The sequence below is a fragment of the Passer montanus genome, unplaced genomic scaffold, assembly GCF_014805655.1.
Source record: "Passer montanus isolate IOZ18808 unplaced genomic scaffold, ASM1480565v1 scaffold41, whole genome shotgun sequence".
Taxonomy (NCBI): Eukaryota; Metazoa; Chordata; class Aves; order Passeriformes; family Passeridae; genus Passer; species Passer montanus.
Window position 1 is genome coordinate 7,172,553 of NW_024368930.1, and position 17,655 is coordinate 7,190,207.

The following is a 17,655-nucleotide window of genomic DNA, read 5'->3' on the forward strand; positions in this document are numbered from 1 at the left end:
CAGGGGGGAGCGGGCGGGGGCGGGACGGGACCGGACGGCGCGGGGAGCGCGGAGCCCCGACCCGGTCCGGTCCGGTGTCCGGCCCGGAATGCGCCGCAGCGCTCGGGAACATGGGCCGGCAGAGCCCGCCGCGCAACGGCGTCGGCGGCCACGGTACGGGCTGGGCCGGGCCCGGCGGGCGGGGGGCGGTGGTTCCGCTGAGGGGGCGGGGGCTGGAGCGCCCCCTGCGGGCGCGGCGGCGCCCCCTGGCGCCCCGGCGGGAGCGGCCGGGGGTCCCGGGGGTCCCGGCACCGAGCGGAGGGTCCGGCCCGCCCTGCGGCTGTGCGGCCGCGGCGCGGTTGATGCCCGAGGGCGGTCCCCGGCAGTGGCCGAGGGCTTGGCGGCCAGACGTGGCGAGGCCGTGTGTCGGTGCCCGGTGCCTGCAGCGGTGCAGAAACACCGACGGACTCGTCTGGGTTTTAGACCGCCCTCACCATGCGTTTGTGTCTGTTTTTCCTAGGGTGAACCCGCGAGTTAGTGTCTTGTGGTTGCATAAAACATTTTTTGCAGCGCGCTGGTTTTGGTAATACTCGCAGCTATTGTCCCTTGTGTGTTTGAAAAGTGTAAATATTGCGGTCTTTATTAGTAAGTTTGAGAGGAGGAGCCCGCAAGGTGTGCTTCTTCCTTCCCACTACTCCTCAAGTTCTTTGTGTGTGAACAGTTCTTCCTCCCGTAGGCTTTGTCTCCTCCTTCCCGAGGCATCGGTATGTGACAGCCCAGGAGTGCGAGTGGCAGGATCAGGAGCAGCTGGGGTAGGGAACTGGCTGGGAATAGGGAACCGGCTCAGCAGAGCTGGCTCCTGTTGTGCAAATAACTCTGCTTGCACAAGGGGCCGGAAAGGAAATAAAAGAAACTGTAGTCACTGTGTGAGCGATAGGACATTTAATGTTCCCAGGACCTTGGAATTCGGAGGGAGGTGGAGCTCTGTCGTAGGTTGTTACAGCTTGTTTTGATCCAAGAAGTGTTTTAAAAGGGTCTTTGAGAAGGAACAGCATCCACCGCTCGACCTACTTAGCGTCCGTGTGTGTGAGCAGCCTGCCGACCTGCTGGTTCCCTCAGAGCTGGCTGAGAGCTGCACTTCCAGCCGGAGCTGGCAGGGACGGGCCGGGGCAGTGGCTGAGGTGCCACGTGGGCAGAGGAACGAGCTCCCCTGCCTCTTCCGGGAGGGCAGGCCTTGGGAAACAGCTGTTTCTCCATCGAAATCCTTTTCATTCCTCCCACCCCAAATCCTATTTGGACACGTCCCTTATAGAGCGAATCCTCTTCGGATCCCAAGAGTTGTTGCATCTATGGGAAAAGCCTTTAGGGAAAGGCAGTGTTTGTGGCCTCATCCTGCACTCCAGTCCCACAGCTGCTCAGCAAAGCCTCCTTACTGGGAACTCCTCCAGTGTGGGATATCGAGTGGCTCTCGGCTGCTTCTCTCTTTCCTCACATGAGGCAGCGGTGACAAATTCCACCATGTGGTGTGAAGTAGTGTCTCTTCTCCGCTGCCTGGGAAGCACTCTGGTGTCCTGTAAGTGTGTCTAACCCGAGCACTGTGTGCTTTGTGTGATACCCCTTCCCTCCCTGCCCCGAGTTCCTGTGCTCCTCAAAACAGTGGGAATTATTTCCTACTGGCTGAGCTGTGTGTGTACTGATGGCTGGCAGGTTTGTGTTTGTTGTAGGACAAGTCTATGTGCTTATGATTCTTTAACTCTGGTATAATTATGTCCTTTCTTGTGTCTGTTGCTGTCAGTGGAAATACTCAGGCTTCTTCCTAGGACGGCTGCACCGGGGAGTCGGTAGGAACACAGTTTTGGGAACACTTTCCTAACCTTTTTTTGAACACTTTCCTAAGTCCTGGTCTTAGGAAACGCTTGACATCTGAGCTGGTAGTTGCATCAGAGAGCAAAGAGTTTCAGGGTGGCTTTGCAGGGCTGGAGCCGTGAGCCGTTGGGAAGGACAGGAGCCAGGGGCTCTGTCTGGGCACTGGTGGTGGCTCCGGTGTCAGGAGGAGCAGCATTTGCCCCCCACAGTGGGACCCCCAGGATAGGGAATTAGTGAGAGTGCCCTTTGAGGTGCCCCCAATGCTGAGCCTGCAGAAATGGGGACACTCAGCTGGAGGGGTCCCCACCAGCGTCATCCCTGTCCTGGCAGTGTGGTGACCGTCCTGTGTCATCTCCCCTGTGTGTGTGACACCACTGTGAGTGCCTATTGCTGGCCCCCACTGTGTGCTGTCACTGCCTGCCAGCTCATGTCTCTGTGACCTTTTGCAGACTTTGATGTTAAGAAGAAGAGGAAAGTGGCAGAGATTTACCGGGCTCTGAACAGCGACCCCATCGACGTGGCAGCGCTGAGGCGGATGGCGATCAGCAAGGGCGGGCTGCTCACGGACGAGATCCGCTGCAAAGTGTGGCCAAAGCTGCTCAGCGTCAACACAGACGACCTGCCCCCTCTTCCAGGTGTGCAACAGCCTGGCTCGGCTGCTTGGGAGGGACGGCTCAGTGAACTTTGTCCCTAGAGGAGGGACGTGCTTTCTGACCTGCCTTTTCCCTCTGTGTGTTGTATTTCCCACTAAGCTCATGTACAAAGGGGATTCACTACAGCACCAATACTGTGTTGTATGTAAACAGTACATGACTTCTAAAAACAACATTTGTTGTTTTCTTTAGTGATAGTCGTGGAATCAGTTCATTGTGGATGCAGTCAGCGTGGCTCTGAGCATTAGCTGACATATGTAAGTTCACCTGCAGTAGAAAGAATCAGACTTGATTTGTTTTGCTCCCATGAAGAGGTGGCTGTGCTGAGCCCTGGTGTGGCCAAAATTCTCCTGATGTGTCTCTCCCAGGCAGCAGTTTGTTGTGTGAAGCTCATGAGTTTTTTTGGTCAGAACAGGCACAGGGACAACAGCCTTCCTGGTGAAGTATCCACATGGTTTTGAAACCTTAGCAATGCAGGAGCTCTAGGTCCTGTGGCTTTAGAGTCCCCCCCAGACAGATTTTGTTGTTATTCCTGATTCTGTGATGGTTTGGAAACATGCATCCCCCACCTCAGTCCAGAGCCAGGTGGCATTAGGGTGATGTGAGGTGGCCAGAGCTGCTGCAAGACAAGGTTTAACTTTACATGATGGCATAGAAGGAATTTGCTGGCTCACTGTACTTTTCTGTTTCTTTAACTGTCTTAGCTAACCCTGGGTGAGATTTTCCTCTGAATTGTTTCTATTTTATAAATGATTCTTTATGGTCTCCACAGCACTCCTCAGTGCTGCTGCTGAGTACACTTTGAATTGCACAGCAAAACTGTGTAGCAGAGATGTTTGTAGGAGTGCTGGGAGTGCTGCTGTCAGTTTAAGCATTTTAAAATGTGTTTTCTAAAGAAATAATTGTCTCATTTGCTGTTAGTGTCAGAGTGTGTGGCAGTGAAAGTGCAGGGACAGGACTGAAGTGTGACATGAAAAGAGATATACAGTGGAGTAGGCGATGTGTGCAGCTTCATGTCCACATTCAGCAGGGATCTTCCCAGCTCCCTCAGCTCACTCTCTCCCCACCATTGCAGTGCTTCATGTTAATCCTGTTGCTCTTTTTCTCAGCAAGGAAGGAGCTGCGAGAGGACAACAAGGATTACCAGCAGGTGTTACTGGATGTGCGGCGATCCCTGCGCCGCTTCCCACCAGGTGAGGGGGTTCTGCTCTTCCCACTCTGCAGGGACAAGAGCAATGCCATGGGGCTTCTCCTGGCTCACACCTCCCTGGGAGGCTGCAGAAGGTGGCATTCCGTTATTACTCTAAGGGCCTGACTTATATAAAACTTCTTCCATGTGAGCTCCCAGCAGCTGCTTCTTGCAGTGGAGCCCTTCTGCAGCTGTCAGTTTCCTCCAGCTGTCTCTGCACAGATGGTTTCTGATGTGGCTTTTCCAACGTTCCACTTCCCCTGCCCCACTGTGCCCCTCTGCCAGGAGGCTGCTACTGGCAGACAGTTGCAGCAGAGAGAGGACGGATCCTGCATGGATCTTGTGCACCATGACCTGTTGAGATTAGGACAGATGGAAAGCTTGAGAAACACACCATTTGCTTCAGTTTATTTTAGTCCATGGTCTAGCTCAGGGGCAGGGAAAACGTGTTTGTCTGTGCTTAGAACAACCCACAACCTCTGGTATAAAACAGTTTCAAAATCATGTTCTTGCACCAAATTTAACAGAACTTAAAACATTTAGAAGCAAAATGGTTTTGCAGTTGTTTAGTTCTGATGGGAGGCTGGTGCCTTGTGTTATTTATAAAATGCTAAATCCAGCAGCTCTCTGTGCAGAGCAGTCGTTATTTCTGGCCAGAATCTGCCTCCCCCTTCTGCCACTTTTATTTTGTATAAACACTTGATTCACTCTGATTCTTGCAGGCATGGGTGCTGTGTGCAGGCCTGGTTCCTGGAGGCTCTGCTCCTACGGATTTTTTTGCCCTTGAATGGCAGCCTCCTGCCTATTTTTAGCCGCATTAGTGAAGCAGAGGAAAAGGAGAACTTTGTCATTGCAGGATCTCCACTGGGACTCTCTGCTTGGCCTTTGGGTGTTTTATCTGTTGACAAGGGCTGCCAGAAACTGGCTGCAGCTGTGCAAGGCAGGAACAATGTTTTCCCTGTGACATCCTGTCCCTAAACACATGTTGTTAGCAGGGGACTGATAGAAAGTTGTGCTGGTGGAGGCCTCTCAGTCTGATGCAGTTGGCATAGTTTCTGTGAAAATGGGTCCTGTTTAATTTTTTTTCTAGAACTCCTGGGAAATTAAAAATTACTAAAACATCCTCATCTGTACTGGATGTGTAGAGCAGTTCTCTCTTCACAGCAGCACTGTGCAAACATCTATAAACCCAGCTCCCGTCCTCCACAATGGCTTCCTTGCAGATAAGAGTTCTGCAGATCTAAAGATTAAACCTATCAGCAACTGGCCAGATTCCCCTGCAGAGTTTTGGGAGACAGCATTAGGGCTTTGGATAGTTTTTTCTGCCAGTTTTACCACCCTCCCCTTATGCACCACATCCCTTGGGATCGGGCAGGTTCATAAGTGCACAGGTGCTCTCCTTGCACACCACAGTCGCCCTTGCTCCCACAGCAGGCACTGGTTGGTGACACAGCTGTGCCACCTCTGCTGTTCCCACAGGGATGCCAGATGACCAGAGGGAAGGATTGCAGGAGGAGCTCATCGATATCATCCTGCACGTCCTCAAGCGCAACCCCCAGCTGCACTACTACCAGGGGTACCACGACATCGTGGTCACCTTCCTCCTGGTGGTGGGGGACAGGCTGGCCACAGCACTGGTGGAGAAGCTCTCAACACATCATCTCAGGTACTCAGTGGGAGGAGAGGAGCCAACTGCATGTCCTCAGGCTGTGGGGACACCTGTGCAGGCAGAGCTGGCCTGGAAGGGGAGCTGGGAAGGCAGAGCCTTGGGTTAAAGCAGCTGCCTGTCATGCCTGTGCCCAGAGGGTAATTGAGAGCAGCCTGACCACACAACAGCACGTGGCTTTGCAGGGAGCTGTGCCCTGGGGAAGGGATAATTGAAGGCTGTCAGTTAATTTGTAGCATCTCTTGGAGTAGGAAAAGCCAACACATGTGTTATCCATGGTTGTGTGGCTGTCAGAGCCTCTCCACATCCCAGGGGCTGGCTCAGCTCCTGTCTCCCACTTGTCCTTGCATAGCTCTGGGCAGCAGTGTCCTGTACCCCACAGGAAGAGTCTTTCCTGTTTGTGCACTGAAATAAGAGCAAGCTTCCAGCTGGAGAGAGTGGTTTGGAGGGATTATCTCTCCTCTCCCAGGCAGGAGTCAGATTTTGGGTACTGGAAAGGCTTTACAGTTCTTGTGTGCACTGCAGCAAAATAAGAAGTGTCAGCTGACAGCAGCATGATGGTCTGGGCCTGGGTTCTGTGTGCAGGTCAGCTCTGTGTGTCCCAGACTGGCTGGAAGGAGGCTGCTCCAAAGGGACAGAATTCCTTGGGGTTGGGGCCATCCTGCCAGCAAGGCTGTTTATTGCATGCACTTCACCCTCTGCTGCCTCCCTCGAGGGAGAGCTCACTGACGTCGTTGCTTGATAAAGCTTCTTTTAAATCTTTCCTCAGGGATTTTATGGACCAAACGATGGATAATACCAAGCACATTTTAAATTACCTGATGCCCATCATAGACCAGGTGAACCCTGAGGTGCATGACTTCCTGCAGAGGTATGCAAATGTTCCCTTAGAGCCTCCTGGCTCTCCCCTGCCTGTCTCAGGTTACTGTTCACAGGGCCATTTTCACCCACACATCCCCAGTACCACAGTGGCTTCCTCAGGGAGTCAACTGCTGTCCCACAGCTGATGGTGACACCCCAAAGGCATGTGGCACTCATTTTATGAGCGGGCTCAAACCTGTGATGCCTGTCTGGAGAGGTTTTACGTGGTGCCATCTTCAGCCCATTTGGCTGCAGTCTCTATTGGTAGGGCTGGGGATTTGGGGACAGTGTTGTACAAATGCTACAACTGCTTCACGTGACCACTTGTGTGGCTGGTGGGACCTTGCTGTAGTTTGTTGTTAGTTCTGGGGATGATTACCAGGTTTTGCATTAGGGGTACACAGGTATGTCTGGGCAGATCAAATCGGAAGCAGGAAGGTGAATGGGAAGAGTCAGTTCAGAGCCCTTTTTTGGGCAGGTGTGTGGTTTTTTTCACAGCCAAAATGCCTTTGGGTACCAACCCTGACTGCAAACTCCCAGAATTAGTAAGCCTTCAGGGTAGGAAGAAACCCAAACATCAGTCTGTGCTGCAGGACTTCAGTTGCCCTCAGGCCAGCAAGCCAGACAGAGCCATGATACATGACACATTCAGGGTCTCCTGAAAGCAGAGCCTCTGCTGTGGCCCCCACTGGATGTGACCCAAGTAATAGAGCACTTTGCCACAGGGGGTGGCACAGGGGATAAACAGTTTTTTCTGTCAGAGGTGCAGTTCCTGCCCTGGTGGGGTTCAGTGCTCCACCCACAGCCAGCTCCATCTCCCCAGGCATGGCTGTGCAGCACAGGGCTGGCTTGGGAGCATTTCATCCCTGTTTCCAGGCTGACCTAATGGCTCTTTCTCTGTGTAGTGCGGAGGTGGGAACCATCTTTGCTCTCAGCTGGCTGATCACCTGGTTTGGCCACGTTTTGGCCGACTTCCGGCACGTTGTGCGATTATATGACTTCTTCCTGGCTTGCCACCCGCTGATGCCCATTTATTTTGCAGCTGTGGTAGGTATTGATGGAATGGTCAGGGTTGAACTGGGCTGTTCTGAGGTGTGAGGGTTTTGGGGCTGCAGAGGGAGGCTGACACACCCAGTGCTGGTGCTGTCCTCAGCTGTACCCTGCTCTGCAGATGAGGTCACTGATGTCCTTGGTGATGGTAAAGGGCAGGTGGGATCCAGGGGAACTCAGGGCAGCCTGAGGGTGTCCAAATGTGCAGGCTTTACCAGTTCAGTGCTGTGGAGGCAGCATGACACAGTGGTTTTGTTTCCTCTCATGTGCTGGTCCTGCTTCTGGTCACATACTGGGATGCCTGGCTGGCTGGGGACAGCCCTGCACTGTGCATCCATGCTGCCCATCCTCCTGTAGCAGAGGGCAAGTCATGAAGTCAAACCCTGCTGAGGTTCTGCCCCCATCTCCGACCTGCCAATAGCAGGCTCTGCTCAGCTGACAGACCTCAGTACCCTGAAAGAGAATTCCCATGGCCTCAGTGTCTCAGAGGGGTTTGGCATTTCTCTTCCCAGTGAATGCTTCACTGCAGTGTGTCCTCTTGAAGAAGGTCTTTCAGCTGGAAGTAAAGTGATTTTTTCTTCTGGCTCTGAAACAAGTGCCAGCATCTGCCAAGGAGTTGTCCCCACTTCCTTGTCTGTCCTTCTGTCACTCCTCTGCAGATCGTGCTGCACCGGGAGCAGGAAGTTCTGGACTGTGAGTGTGACATGGCCTCTGTCCACCACCTCCTATCCCAGATCCCACAGGACCTTCCTTATGAGTCTCTGATCAGCAAGGCCGGGGACCTTTTTGTCCAGTTCCCCCCTTCCGAGCTTGCCAAGGAGGCGGCTCAGGCAGCTCAGGCGGAGCGGTGAGTGCCGGCAGCCCGTCTGTTCCCTCATCCCCTTGGCAGGTCTTGCCTCCCTGGGGAGATCTTCCCTGGTCCCAGGGCTGAGCAGGGGACACTCCTTGACCTGTTCCTTCTCTTGTAGAACTGCAGCTTCCACTTTTAAGGACTTTGAGTTGGCATCAGTGCAGCAGAGACCAGACACTGTGTTGAGGCAACGCTTCAGAGAGCGGCTCCGAGGGGAGGAGCGGCTCCGAGGGGACGAGAGGACAAAATCCATCTTGACAAAGCCCCGGACCAACCGCTTTGTCAAGCTGGCAGTGATGGGGCTGACGGTGGCACTGGGAGCAGCTGCCCTGGCCATGGTGAAGAGCGCGCTGGAGTGGGCACCCAAGTTTCAGCTGCAGATTTTCCCCTGAAGCCGGAGGAAGGGTCTTTGCTGTCACTGCATCCATCCCCAGCAGGAAAGGCTGATGTGTGATGAAGGACATGTCCAGAAACGACCTGTCTGAAGATTATTTATTATTCTTACTGCGTTCAGTAACACTTTTGGCCTTTGTGACAGAGACTGAGGGAACCAGCCCAGCAGGACGGTTCCCCACACCATGCTCACCTTGTTCCGCTCTCCCTGTGCCAGGGTGGGCAGACAGGCACTCCTGCTGTCTCCTGAGGAACCAGAGGTATGGACAAATTTGGCTGTTCAGGCTGTGCTCAGGTGACTGTACAGAGGGAGAGCTGTGTGTGGGCTGTGCCCAAATGATCCTGTGTTCTCCATTGGGGAAAACTAGTGGGAGTGAGAGCAGATCTTTGCCTGGAGGAGGGTGTCCAACAGGGTTTGTTTTGAGTGCTTGCGTTTGTGAGGGTGGAGGGCATTGCACTCCTGAGGAACAGGGCAACTCTTTGGCTCTTCATTGCTCCAGTGTGCCCCACGATCTGCCTTCAGCTTTGCCGGTGCTCCAGCTCTTCCCTGTCCCGTGGACACCCTCTGAGCAGAGCCAAACCTTTCCCACACCCCAGCCAGCACAATGCTGTGAGCTTCTCTTCAGTGTGTAACACTCCCTGGCTCTTTTTGCTTCCTCATCTTTGCAGCCTGATCTGTTTGTAGGGGCCAGGAGCAGAGCTTAGCTCCCCTCAGCTCTCAGGCACTGCCACTGCTGTGCTGGCAGTGCCGTGACCATACCTGGGGTCAGTGAGGTGAGCACGAGTGCAGTCACCCTGCCAAAGGTGTGTACTGTCATGTGCCAGGTTATGCTACCACAAGTCTTAGTGGCACTGTAAACACCCATTGCAGACTTCTTTAATAGCTCTGGAAGTGCACCTATGCATGCCCACATGGAGAAAGGCTTTTTCTACCTTGTGAAACACTTTGCACAGGATAGAAGTTGTTGCACTAGGAAATGTGACAAAAGCCTCCCCCACGAGCTGATCAGGCTTCAGCATCACCTCTGGAAATACCACAAGGGGTTTCCCAGAAAGGCCACCCTGACCTCTGCATAGCTCCCATCTCCCCACCAGTTCCATTGGCAGTCCCAGCACTCCCTGCCCTCCAAGCTAAGCAGCAAATCCTTCTAGACAACTCAGTGTCCCACTGAGACAGAGCCAATAGACACTCTTTGCCTCTACCTCTCCCCCAAGCTGCTAAATCTCCCTCAAGTGTCCTTACCTGTCCCTCACAGCTCCCTCCCGCTGCCCCATCATTGCTCTGTTGTGCCCAAAGCCATCTGTGCCATGCCCAGGGGCTGCACACCTGAAAAGGAGGTGTTGGTTAAAGGGATTTTGGGATAGAGAAGAAAACTCATGCCCTGGAGAGCTCAGCACCCCCAACTCCCACCCTTCTTGGTCCATAACTGCCCTGGGTGTGTTCTGGTTTGCCCCATGGGCCGTTGTTCATGGAAGGGATGTGCCTTTCTGGCCAGAGGGCAGGTGGGCAGTTCTCATTCCTGATTTGTGTTCCCATGAAACTCTTAAGTAGAGCCTCTGCAAGTGAAATGTGGAGTGAGTGAAACTGCCCTTGTCCAGGCAGGCAGCAAGACCTGTTCCCTCCTCTCCTCAGTGGTGCCAGTGGCCTTGGAGAGACCTGGGGCTGCTCAGGGGGCTCCTCCCAGTGTGGCTGAAGGCAGAGCCCATTCCTGGCCCCTTGGCACCCCCAGAGCAGCAGAGCAGGACTGGAGGCTGGGTCACTTGGCACTTTAGAAACCATTGGTGCAGGAGAGTGTGGTGACCTGGGACTGCTGCTGGAGGGCCCAGGACTGCTCTGTACATTACACTAAAGGAGGGGATGGCTGGAGCCCCCTAGGAGGAGCCCCTGCAGCCCCTCCATTCCCTAGCCATGATGCACTTTAGTTCTTGTGTTGTCCCCAGTGGGGGGAGGAGGGCCTGGGAGGAGACCAGGGTGCTTCAGTTACTCTGTACAAAGACTTATACACCCCTTGTAAATGCAGATTTCTACAAGCCCTAAAACTGTAAAATAAACAGTTACTAAACACACTTCCTGCCCTCCGCAGACCAGGGCTGCCCGATCTGCTCTTGTGGCACCCTGGGGCCCAGCACTGGCACCTTCCCTGCGGTGGCCAGGCCAGCTCAGTGTGGCCTCACACCCAGCAGCCCCGTGGGAAGAGGAGCAGGAGCAGAGCCAAAGGGCGTGTGCGTGCCCCGGTCACTGCTCTCCATCATCTGTCTCCCTCTGGGCCAGCGCCAGGCCTTGTGTGTGCTGCTGGCTCTGGGGTGTCCCCCCCATCAGCAGCGTGGGGCTGGAAATAGCCTGACCTCCCAGCTGCCCTGCACCCCAGGCCGGGTGCCCGGCTGCAGGAGGAGATCCTGGGCACGGTGCCCAATCCCAGGGCATGGTGCCCACTCCCAGGGCACGCTCCACTGAGCTGGGGTGATGTGGCCGCCTTGGCCAGGCTGGAAGCGGTTTTGTCTGGATGGCTCAAGGCTGGCAGCCCTCTTGGCTGTTTTTAATTGCCTGTGGCTTCTCCAGGAGCCATTTTCTAAACCGGCTTGAATCCCTTTGGGAGGAGCACCCTTTGAGCAGCAGGGGGGAAGGAAGAGTGGTGGCAGGAGATATGTGGCACCTTTAGGGAAGCCAAGAGGCCGCTGCTGCGTGTGACTCAGAACCAGGCCAGTGGCAATGTGTGCATGTGCCTGTGTGGGCCATGTTGGACAGTAGACGAGAGCCCATGTGGCCCTGACCTTACCAAAGTGATGGGGACAGTGGTGATGGCCACAGCTCTGGCTGTGGCTGCCCCGTGGTCCCCTCTGCTCCCAGCAGTGCCCCTGCACAGAGACGAATCCCATTGCCGGGGGCTGCAGTGACACCACACTGGAACACTGCTGCCCCTGTGGTACCGCCCCGGCCCCGGGCGGTGCTGGGGCTGTCCCGGGGGTGCAGCCTGCAGACTTGGGGGGTCACCGTGGCACGGGCAACCCCTGCACTTCTCCCTCCCTGGGGGACAGCCCGCTCCCCAGCAGCGGCAGGGCAGCAGGAGGGGCTGGCGGTACCCGGGGATGCTCTGGGCTCCTCTTGTTGCCGTGGCAACAGCTGCGGTGAGACTGGGGGCGGGGGTCTGCGTGTGATGCAAGTGGCGCGTGACCCCGTGCCCCCCCCCCCCCCCGTGGGTCTGGATTAGCACCCCCGGTTCCCTCCCTCTCCACTTCCCCCCCGATCACCCTCGGTCCCCTCCCCCGGCTGAACGGAGTCGGGGGCGGCGCCGGGATTGCCCACACACACACACACGGGTGGGGCGAGGGGCTGCATACGCACAGCACATACGTGCACACACATGCACATGCTCACACTGCTCCCGGGGACGCCCAGCCCACACTGACTGATGAGGGTGAACCCCCCCGCTGCAGGAGAGCCCATAGGAACCGGGGCTCAGGGTGGGAACTGATATACCTGGGAGCCCGATGCTGGCCATTGGGAATCCCTCATCTCCCTGGAGACCTCCCACAGCCCTGGGTACCCCAAATTCCCCTGGGAGGAGTGAGGCAGCACAGAAGGAGCCAGAGCCACGAGGAGCAGACCAACACACTTTATTCCATAATCACAACAGTCAGGATCATTGTTAGCCGAGGTTCTGCATGGCAAGGGCCAGCCATGTCACACCCCCAAGATGGACCCAGATGGGGCCGTCGCTGCCCCTCGGCTAAAATCCTGTTTCTCCAAGATAACAGACACAGGGACCCTTCACTAACACAACACTACAAAGGTGACCCCGAGCGCTGGCGCCCGTCCGCAGGCTGCGTCGGGGCCCCGCCAGCTCCGGGGACCCCCGGCCCACTCTGCCGCCGCCAGGGCAGCTGCTTCCTGAGAGAGGTTTGGTTTATTTTTATTATTTATTATTACTTTTATTATTATTATTATTATTCGCTTTGTCTGGAGTGATGACGGGATGTCGCACGCGCACGCACACACGCTCGCACACGCATGCCAGCCAGCACCGGGCAGCGGGGGCGCAGCGGGAGGGGGCCGCACGCTGGGGGGGTCTCTAAGCACTACAACCACACGGCACAGAAAATCCACCACTGTCCACGACGGTTCTCCCTGACAAACACACCCGGCGAGACTCGAGGAGGGGGACAGGGGTGAGGACGGGGACAAAGCGGATGATGTTGTGCTTGCGGCCAGGGCAGGAGACCCCGGCACTGGCTCCGGTTCTGGCACTGACCCAGAACCTGCTCCTGAGGAAATATTTCGCCTGACAGTCCGTGGAGGGATCACCCTGGCTCAAGGGTGATGCACAGCACGTAGGGGACCACTGGGACCCGTGTCCCCCCTAGGAACGGAAGCTGAGCCCTGAGCTGCAGGGTCAGCAAAGCACACGTGAGATGTGAGACCCTCAGTGTGGCCTCAGGCCTTGCTGGTACCGGGGGCTTTGGCTTCCCCATGGACAGGGATGGAGGGCAGGTGACTGTCAGCCTCAGCGCCCTCCCTGAGAAGCCCTGGCCACAGCATGGGGTGGCTGTGCACCCCAAGAAGGCACCGAGGTGCTGGGTGAGATCCGTGTGTGTGTTAGAGAGCTCTGAGGCCGCCGGACCCCCCGGGAACCCCGAGCCCGGCTCACACGTGGGAGACGGCTTCAGGTGCTCCTGGAGCGGGGCTGCCCAGGGGCTGGGAAGGCAAAGTCCCCCCGAGGCGGCGGTGAGGCGGGAGCAGGCTGCCAGGATCACGGCTGGCCCGGCGCTTTTTGGCTTTTCCACCTTTGGGGGCGGGACTGGATGCGGTGGGGGACGGCCGGGGAGGGAGGGGACGCAGAGAAGAGGACGCGCTCTACCCAGGGAACACGTGTCTGATGCGTGATGCCCGCCTGGCTCCGCAGGCTGGCACCCGCACGGGGCTACCGAAACACCGTGGCTAATGCCAACACACACGCACAGCTACCGCTACACACCGACACATCTACACTGCTGATGGTTGACCATCGCGGGGGGCCTCGAGGGGTCCCCAGGGACTGGGCTGGGGGACATCGAGCATCCCTGCAAAGGGCCACACCTCTCCCTGCGCTGCAGTGCCTATCCCCACGGCTGAGCCAGGGCCACCAGCAGCTCCAGCAGCAGGGCCAGGCACCTACTCCGAGGCACCCTCAGGGGATGCCAGGACGTGGGAGGGGGGATGTCCTTCCCCCGGTCACGGCTCAGTCCAGCCTGCAGCAAGGGGCAGGCACGGGGTAGCCTGTGACTGGGGGGACCGGCAGCCCCAAAACAGGGAGGCAGAGCACCAAGCAGCGGGTGCTCTGCTGCTGCCAGCACCCCCTGGCACGGGAGGATCCGAGGGGCCCCCACAAATCCAGAGTCCCTGGGGAATCGGGGTCACGGGGGACTGCAGGGGCCGCTTCAAGCAGCGGTTGCTGCCGAGCCCAGTAGAGCTCCTGCAGACGCTGCCAGCCCAAGCCATGACCACTTCCCGGGGGATGTGTGGGGTCCCCACCCAGCACAGCTGTACCAGAGCGCAGCCCCTGCCCCCCCAAGCACAGCCTGCGGCAGCTGCCGAGCCAGCACTGCAGCCACGTGCTCCCGGCAGTGGGAGGAGGCGGCTGTCGCAGGAAGGAGCCATTAGGAAAAGCAAAGAAAATCCCAGCTGGAGGAGCCGCTGCAGCAGCATCTTCCCTGCCAGCATCTCCCTGCTCTCGGCGTGGCCGGCAGCGGAGCCCAGCGTGGTGCTGTGTGGAGGAGCCCCGTGCCAGAGCATCACCCACAGCCCACACGCCCACCAGCACTGGCTGCAGCTGCTCTTGGACCAGTTCGGGTGGTTGCCTAAGGCAGATTTCCCACAGCTGCCCTTTGCTGCCACCCTGCCCTTCCATGCTGCTCCCTGCCATCCCGGCAGCACCACACGCCACGGCTGGGCACAGCGACACCCGGCTCCACCGGCCAAGGTCAGCCAGCCCTCAGCAGGTCCCACAAGGGCACGGGCTCCAAGGTTAAAATGAGGGCTGGCTGCTTAGTGAAGGGCTGGTCCCCGCACAGTTTTGGGGTGACTCTGGACAGGGGCTCCCTCCGTGGCACAGCTTTCCCTGCACAACTGCCTGGCGAGAGAAACAACACAGCCTCCCGCGCCCACGTGCTCGTCACGTGCGTGCAACTTCACTCTTCCCAAAGCGAGTGGCGGGGAGCACCCGCCACCGGGAAGGAGACACTGCCGTGGGACACTGAACCCCCAAAGCAGGGACCCCTCACAAAGCAGGGAGCTGGGAAGGGACAGCTTGGCATGGCTTGGCATCCCTCCCCAAGGGCTGCAAAGAGGAAGAGGAGAGAATTGAAGCCATGCGTTCAATGCAGTCAAAAACCAAACGGAATCAGCCATTCTCCAAGGGATGGGGAAGGTGGGGTGGGCACCGAGAGCTGGGGTGGCGTGGATGCTCCTGCTTCCTGGAGAGCGGGAGGGCACACGGCGCTGGCACAGATGGGAGCGGCCGGGAGCAGCCATGGCTGTCAGCGCCGGGGCCGTGGGGGAAAGCAGCCGGGTGTGACAATGAAACCCCGATGAGATGCATTTCACGGGCAAACAACCGCGGCGGGCGGCCATGCGTCCTGCGGGCACGAGGCGAGAGCCGGACAGACAGACGGATGGAGAATGGGTGTGTGCCAGGGGGTGGGGGGAGCAGGGGCTCTGCCTTCCAGCAGCTTCAAGGCAAAATACCTGATTCCTGCATGTAAACAGCTGGTTTCGGTTTGTTTGTTTGTTTTTTCCTGGGTTGTTTTTTGATATGACCTGATTGTGGGTGAAAATAAAAATGAGTGTTACCTGCAGAGCGTGGGACTCAGTAGGTAAAGACCAAGTCTGAGATGCTGGACATGAGCCAGTCCCCTGCTATCATCTCCGTCACCTCGGGCGTGCAATAGTCCGGGAACTCGAAGTGCGAGGAGCCTCCCCGCGGGTAGAGGTCGTGGTCCTTGTCGAAGACGGACCAGTCCAGGGCACTACAGGTGGCACTGGCAGGCGCCCGCCCGGGCATGACCCCCAGCAGCTCCTCCTCCAGCTCTTCGTCAGAGGAGCTGAAGGAAGAGGGAGGGGACCCAGCCGACATGGGAGAGGGGGACCCGCTCTCTGGGGACCTCCCTGGCTCCGGGCAGGGTGTGGTAGGGCTCAGGGGTGCAGGGGGCTCCTGGGGGCTGTGCTCCCCGTCGGGTGCCGGCTGCCAGGCAGCCGTGCCAGGCACCACAGGGCTGTCCTCAGCGGGCACCTCTGCTGCGGGCTCCTGCGGGGTGTCGGGGCCGGTGGGCAGCTTGGCGGGCTGCCTGCGGCTGGCAGAGACACGGCCCAGCACGGAGGGCTTGATCTTCACTGGGAGCCGCGGGCGGGCTGCTCCGGTGCCCACCTTGCCCTTTTTCCGAGGCCGGTACTTGTAGTCGGGGTAGTCAGCCATGTGCTTGAGGCGCAGGCGCTCGGCCTCCCTGACAAAGGGGATCTTCTCGGAGTCGTGCAGGAGCTGCCAGCGCCGGCCCAGCCGCTTGGAGATCTCGGCGTTGTGCATGTCGGGCCACTGGTCCATGATCTTGCGGCGCTCGTGCTGGGACCACACCATGAAGGCGTTCATGGGCCGCTTGATGTGCCCGCTCGGCGTCTTGCACCACGCGGGCTCGGTGTCACGGGCGGGCAGCGGGGCGCAGGGCTCCCGCCGAGCCTCCGCGCCCCGGCCCCGCGGGCCGCGCTGCACCATCCCGGAGCCGGGTATCCCGCCGCCGCCTCCGCCTCTTCCTCCTCCCCTCCCGCCGTCGCTTCCCTGCCCGCCGCCGCCTCCCCGCCCGCCGCTACGGCCGCGACGGGGCCCGGGGGCGCACGGCGGGGCCGGCTCCGCCGGGGCGGCGGCCGCGGAGATGCTCCGGAAGGGGCCCGGGATGGCCCGGTGCTCTCCGGCTCGGAGATGCTCTGCAGCGGTCCTGTCCCGGAATGTTCTGCACCGGTCCGAGGATGCACCGGAATGCTCTGTAGCACCTCGAGGACGCTCGGTACCGGTCTGGGGATGCTCTGTAGCACCTCGAGGATGCTCGGTACCGGTCTGAGGATGCTCCGGGATGCTCTGTACCGTCTCGGGGATGCTCCACACCAACACGGGGATGTTCGGCGCCGGCTCGAGGATGTTCCGGGGTGCTCTGTAGCGGCTCGGGGATGCTGCACGCCGTGAGGGCTCCGCCCCGGGGTTGCTCCGCTCCCCGCCGCCCCGGTGATGCCTCCCCGCTTAAGCCGGCAGATGCTTCGGTCGGGAGTAGTGCAGGGTGGTTGCGGCGGGTCCAGCTGCGGGTCGGGGGTGCGCGGGGGCGGTGCGGGCAGCCCGGGAGCCGCACGCCCCCCGGTGCCGCTCTTATAGACACGGGCGGCCCGCCCCCGCCGCCCCCGGTAAACACCGCCGCGCCGGCCCTGTCAATGGAGGGCCCCGCCCCCCGCCGCCCATTGGCCGCGGGCCGGGGGGCAGATCCCGCCCAGCCAATGGGCGCCCGCCGAGAGGGGTTGCTGGAGAGAATGGCAGGGCGGCACGCCCCGGTACCCCCGGTACCGCCCGGTACCGCCCGGCACGCCCCGGTACCGCCCGGTACCGCCCGGCACGCCCCGGTACCCCCGGTACCGCCCGGTCCCCCCCCCCGGGGGGCCCCCGCCGAGAGGGGTTGCTGGAGAGAATGGCAGGGCGGCACGCCCCGGTACCCCCGGTACCGCCCGGTACCGCCCGGCACGCCCCGGTACCCCCGGTACCGCCCGGTACCGCCCGGCACGCCCCGGTACCCCCGGTACCGCCCGGCCACCCGGCACGCCCCGGTACCGCCGGGCACGCCCCGGTATCCCGGCACTCCCCCGCGAGACACGGCACCCCTGCTACCCCCTGCTAACCGGCACACCGATCCCCCGATACCGCCCCCACGGCAGCCCCCCGTACCCCGAGCCGAGCGGCACGGAACCCCCGGTGACACCCGGTTCCTTCAGACAAGCACCCCGGCACGCCGGTAGCCCTGTGTGCCCTCAGGCACCCACCCGAGGATGCTCCGGCTCCCGCCAGTAACCCGCTGCTCCCCCGGTCTGGGCACACCGGTGTCTCCGGTGACCCTGACCCCGCACCCTCGGGAGCACCCACAC

The 17,655-nt window shown here is 59.2% G+C and overlaps 2 protein-coding genes across 5 annotated transcripts; one reads left to right on the forward strand and one right to left on the reverse strand.

The window, feature by feature from the left end:
- The first annotated feature begins 8 nt into the window (after window positions 1-8).
- TBC1D20 (TBC1 domain family member 20) lies at window positions 9-10,574 on the forward strand. 2 transcript variants are annotated; one of them, XM_039719174.1, is made up of 8 exons: window positions 9-153; window positions 2,295-2,480; window positions 3,608-3,691; window positions 5,167-5,353; window positions 6,123-6,224; window positions 7,120-7,261; window positions 7,924-8,111; window positions 8,233-10,574. In XM_039719174.1, the coding sequence occupies exons 1-8, from the start codon at window positions 111-113 to the stop codon at window positions 8,504-8,506; spliced, it is 1,206 nt and encodes a 401-aa protein (XP_039575108.1). In that variant the 5' UTR covers window positions 9-110; the 3' UTR covers window positions 8,507-10,574. The 2 variants fall into 2 exon arrangements, with proteins under 2 accessions (XP_039575108.1, XP_039575109.1); XM_039719175.1 differs by lacking the exon at window positions 9-153 and adding an exon at window positions 799-1,552.
- Window positions 10,575-10,708: 134 nt separating this feature from the next.
- SOX12 (SRY-box transcription factor 12) lies at window positions 10,709-16,345 on the reverse strand. 3 transcript variants are annotated; one of them, XM_039719172.1, is made up of 3 exons: window positions 15,416-16,345; window positions 15,229-15,300; window positions 14,946-15,119 (listed from the first exon to the last, which is right to left on the reverse strand). In XM_039719172.1, the coding sequence occupies exons 1-3, from the start codon at window positions 16,247-16,249 to the stop codon at window positions 15,084-15,086; spliced, it is 942 nt and encodes a 313-aa protein (XP_039575106.1). In that variant the 5' UTR covers window positions 16,250-16,345; the 3' UTR covers window positions 14,946-15,083. The 3 variants fall into 3 exon arrangements, with proteins under 3 accessions (XP_039575105.1, XP_039575106.1, XP_039575107.1); XM_039719173.1 differs by having other exon boundaries at window positions 15,107-15,119; window positions 15,229-15,235; window positions 15,334-16,345; XM_039719171.1 differs by having other exon boundaries at window positions 10,709-15,300.
- Window positions 16,346-17,655: the final 1,310 nt, after the last annotated feature.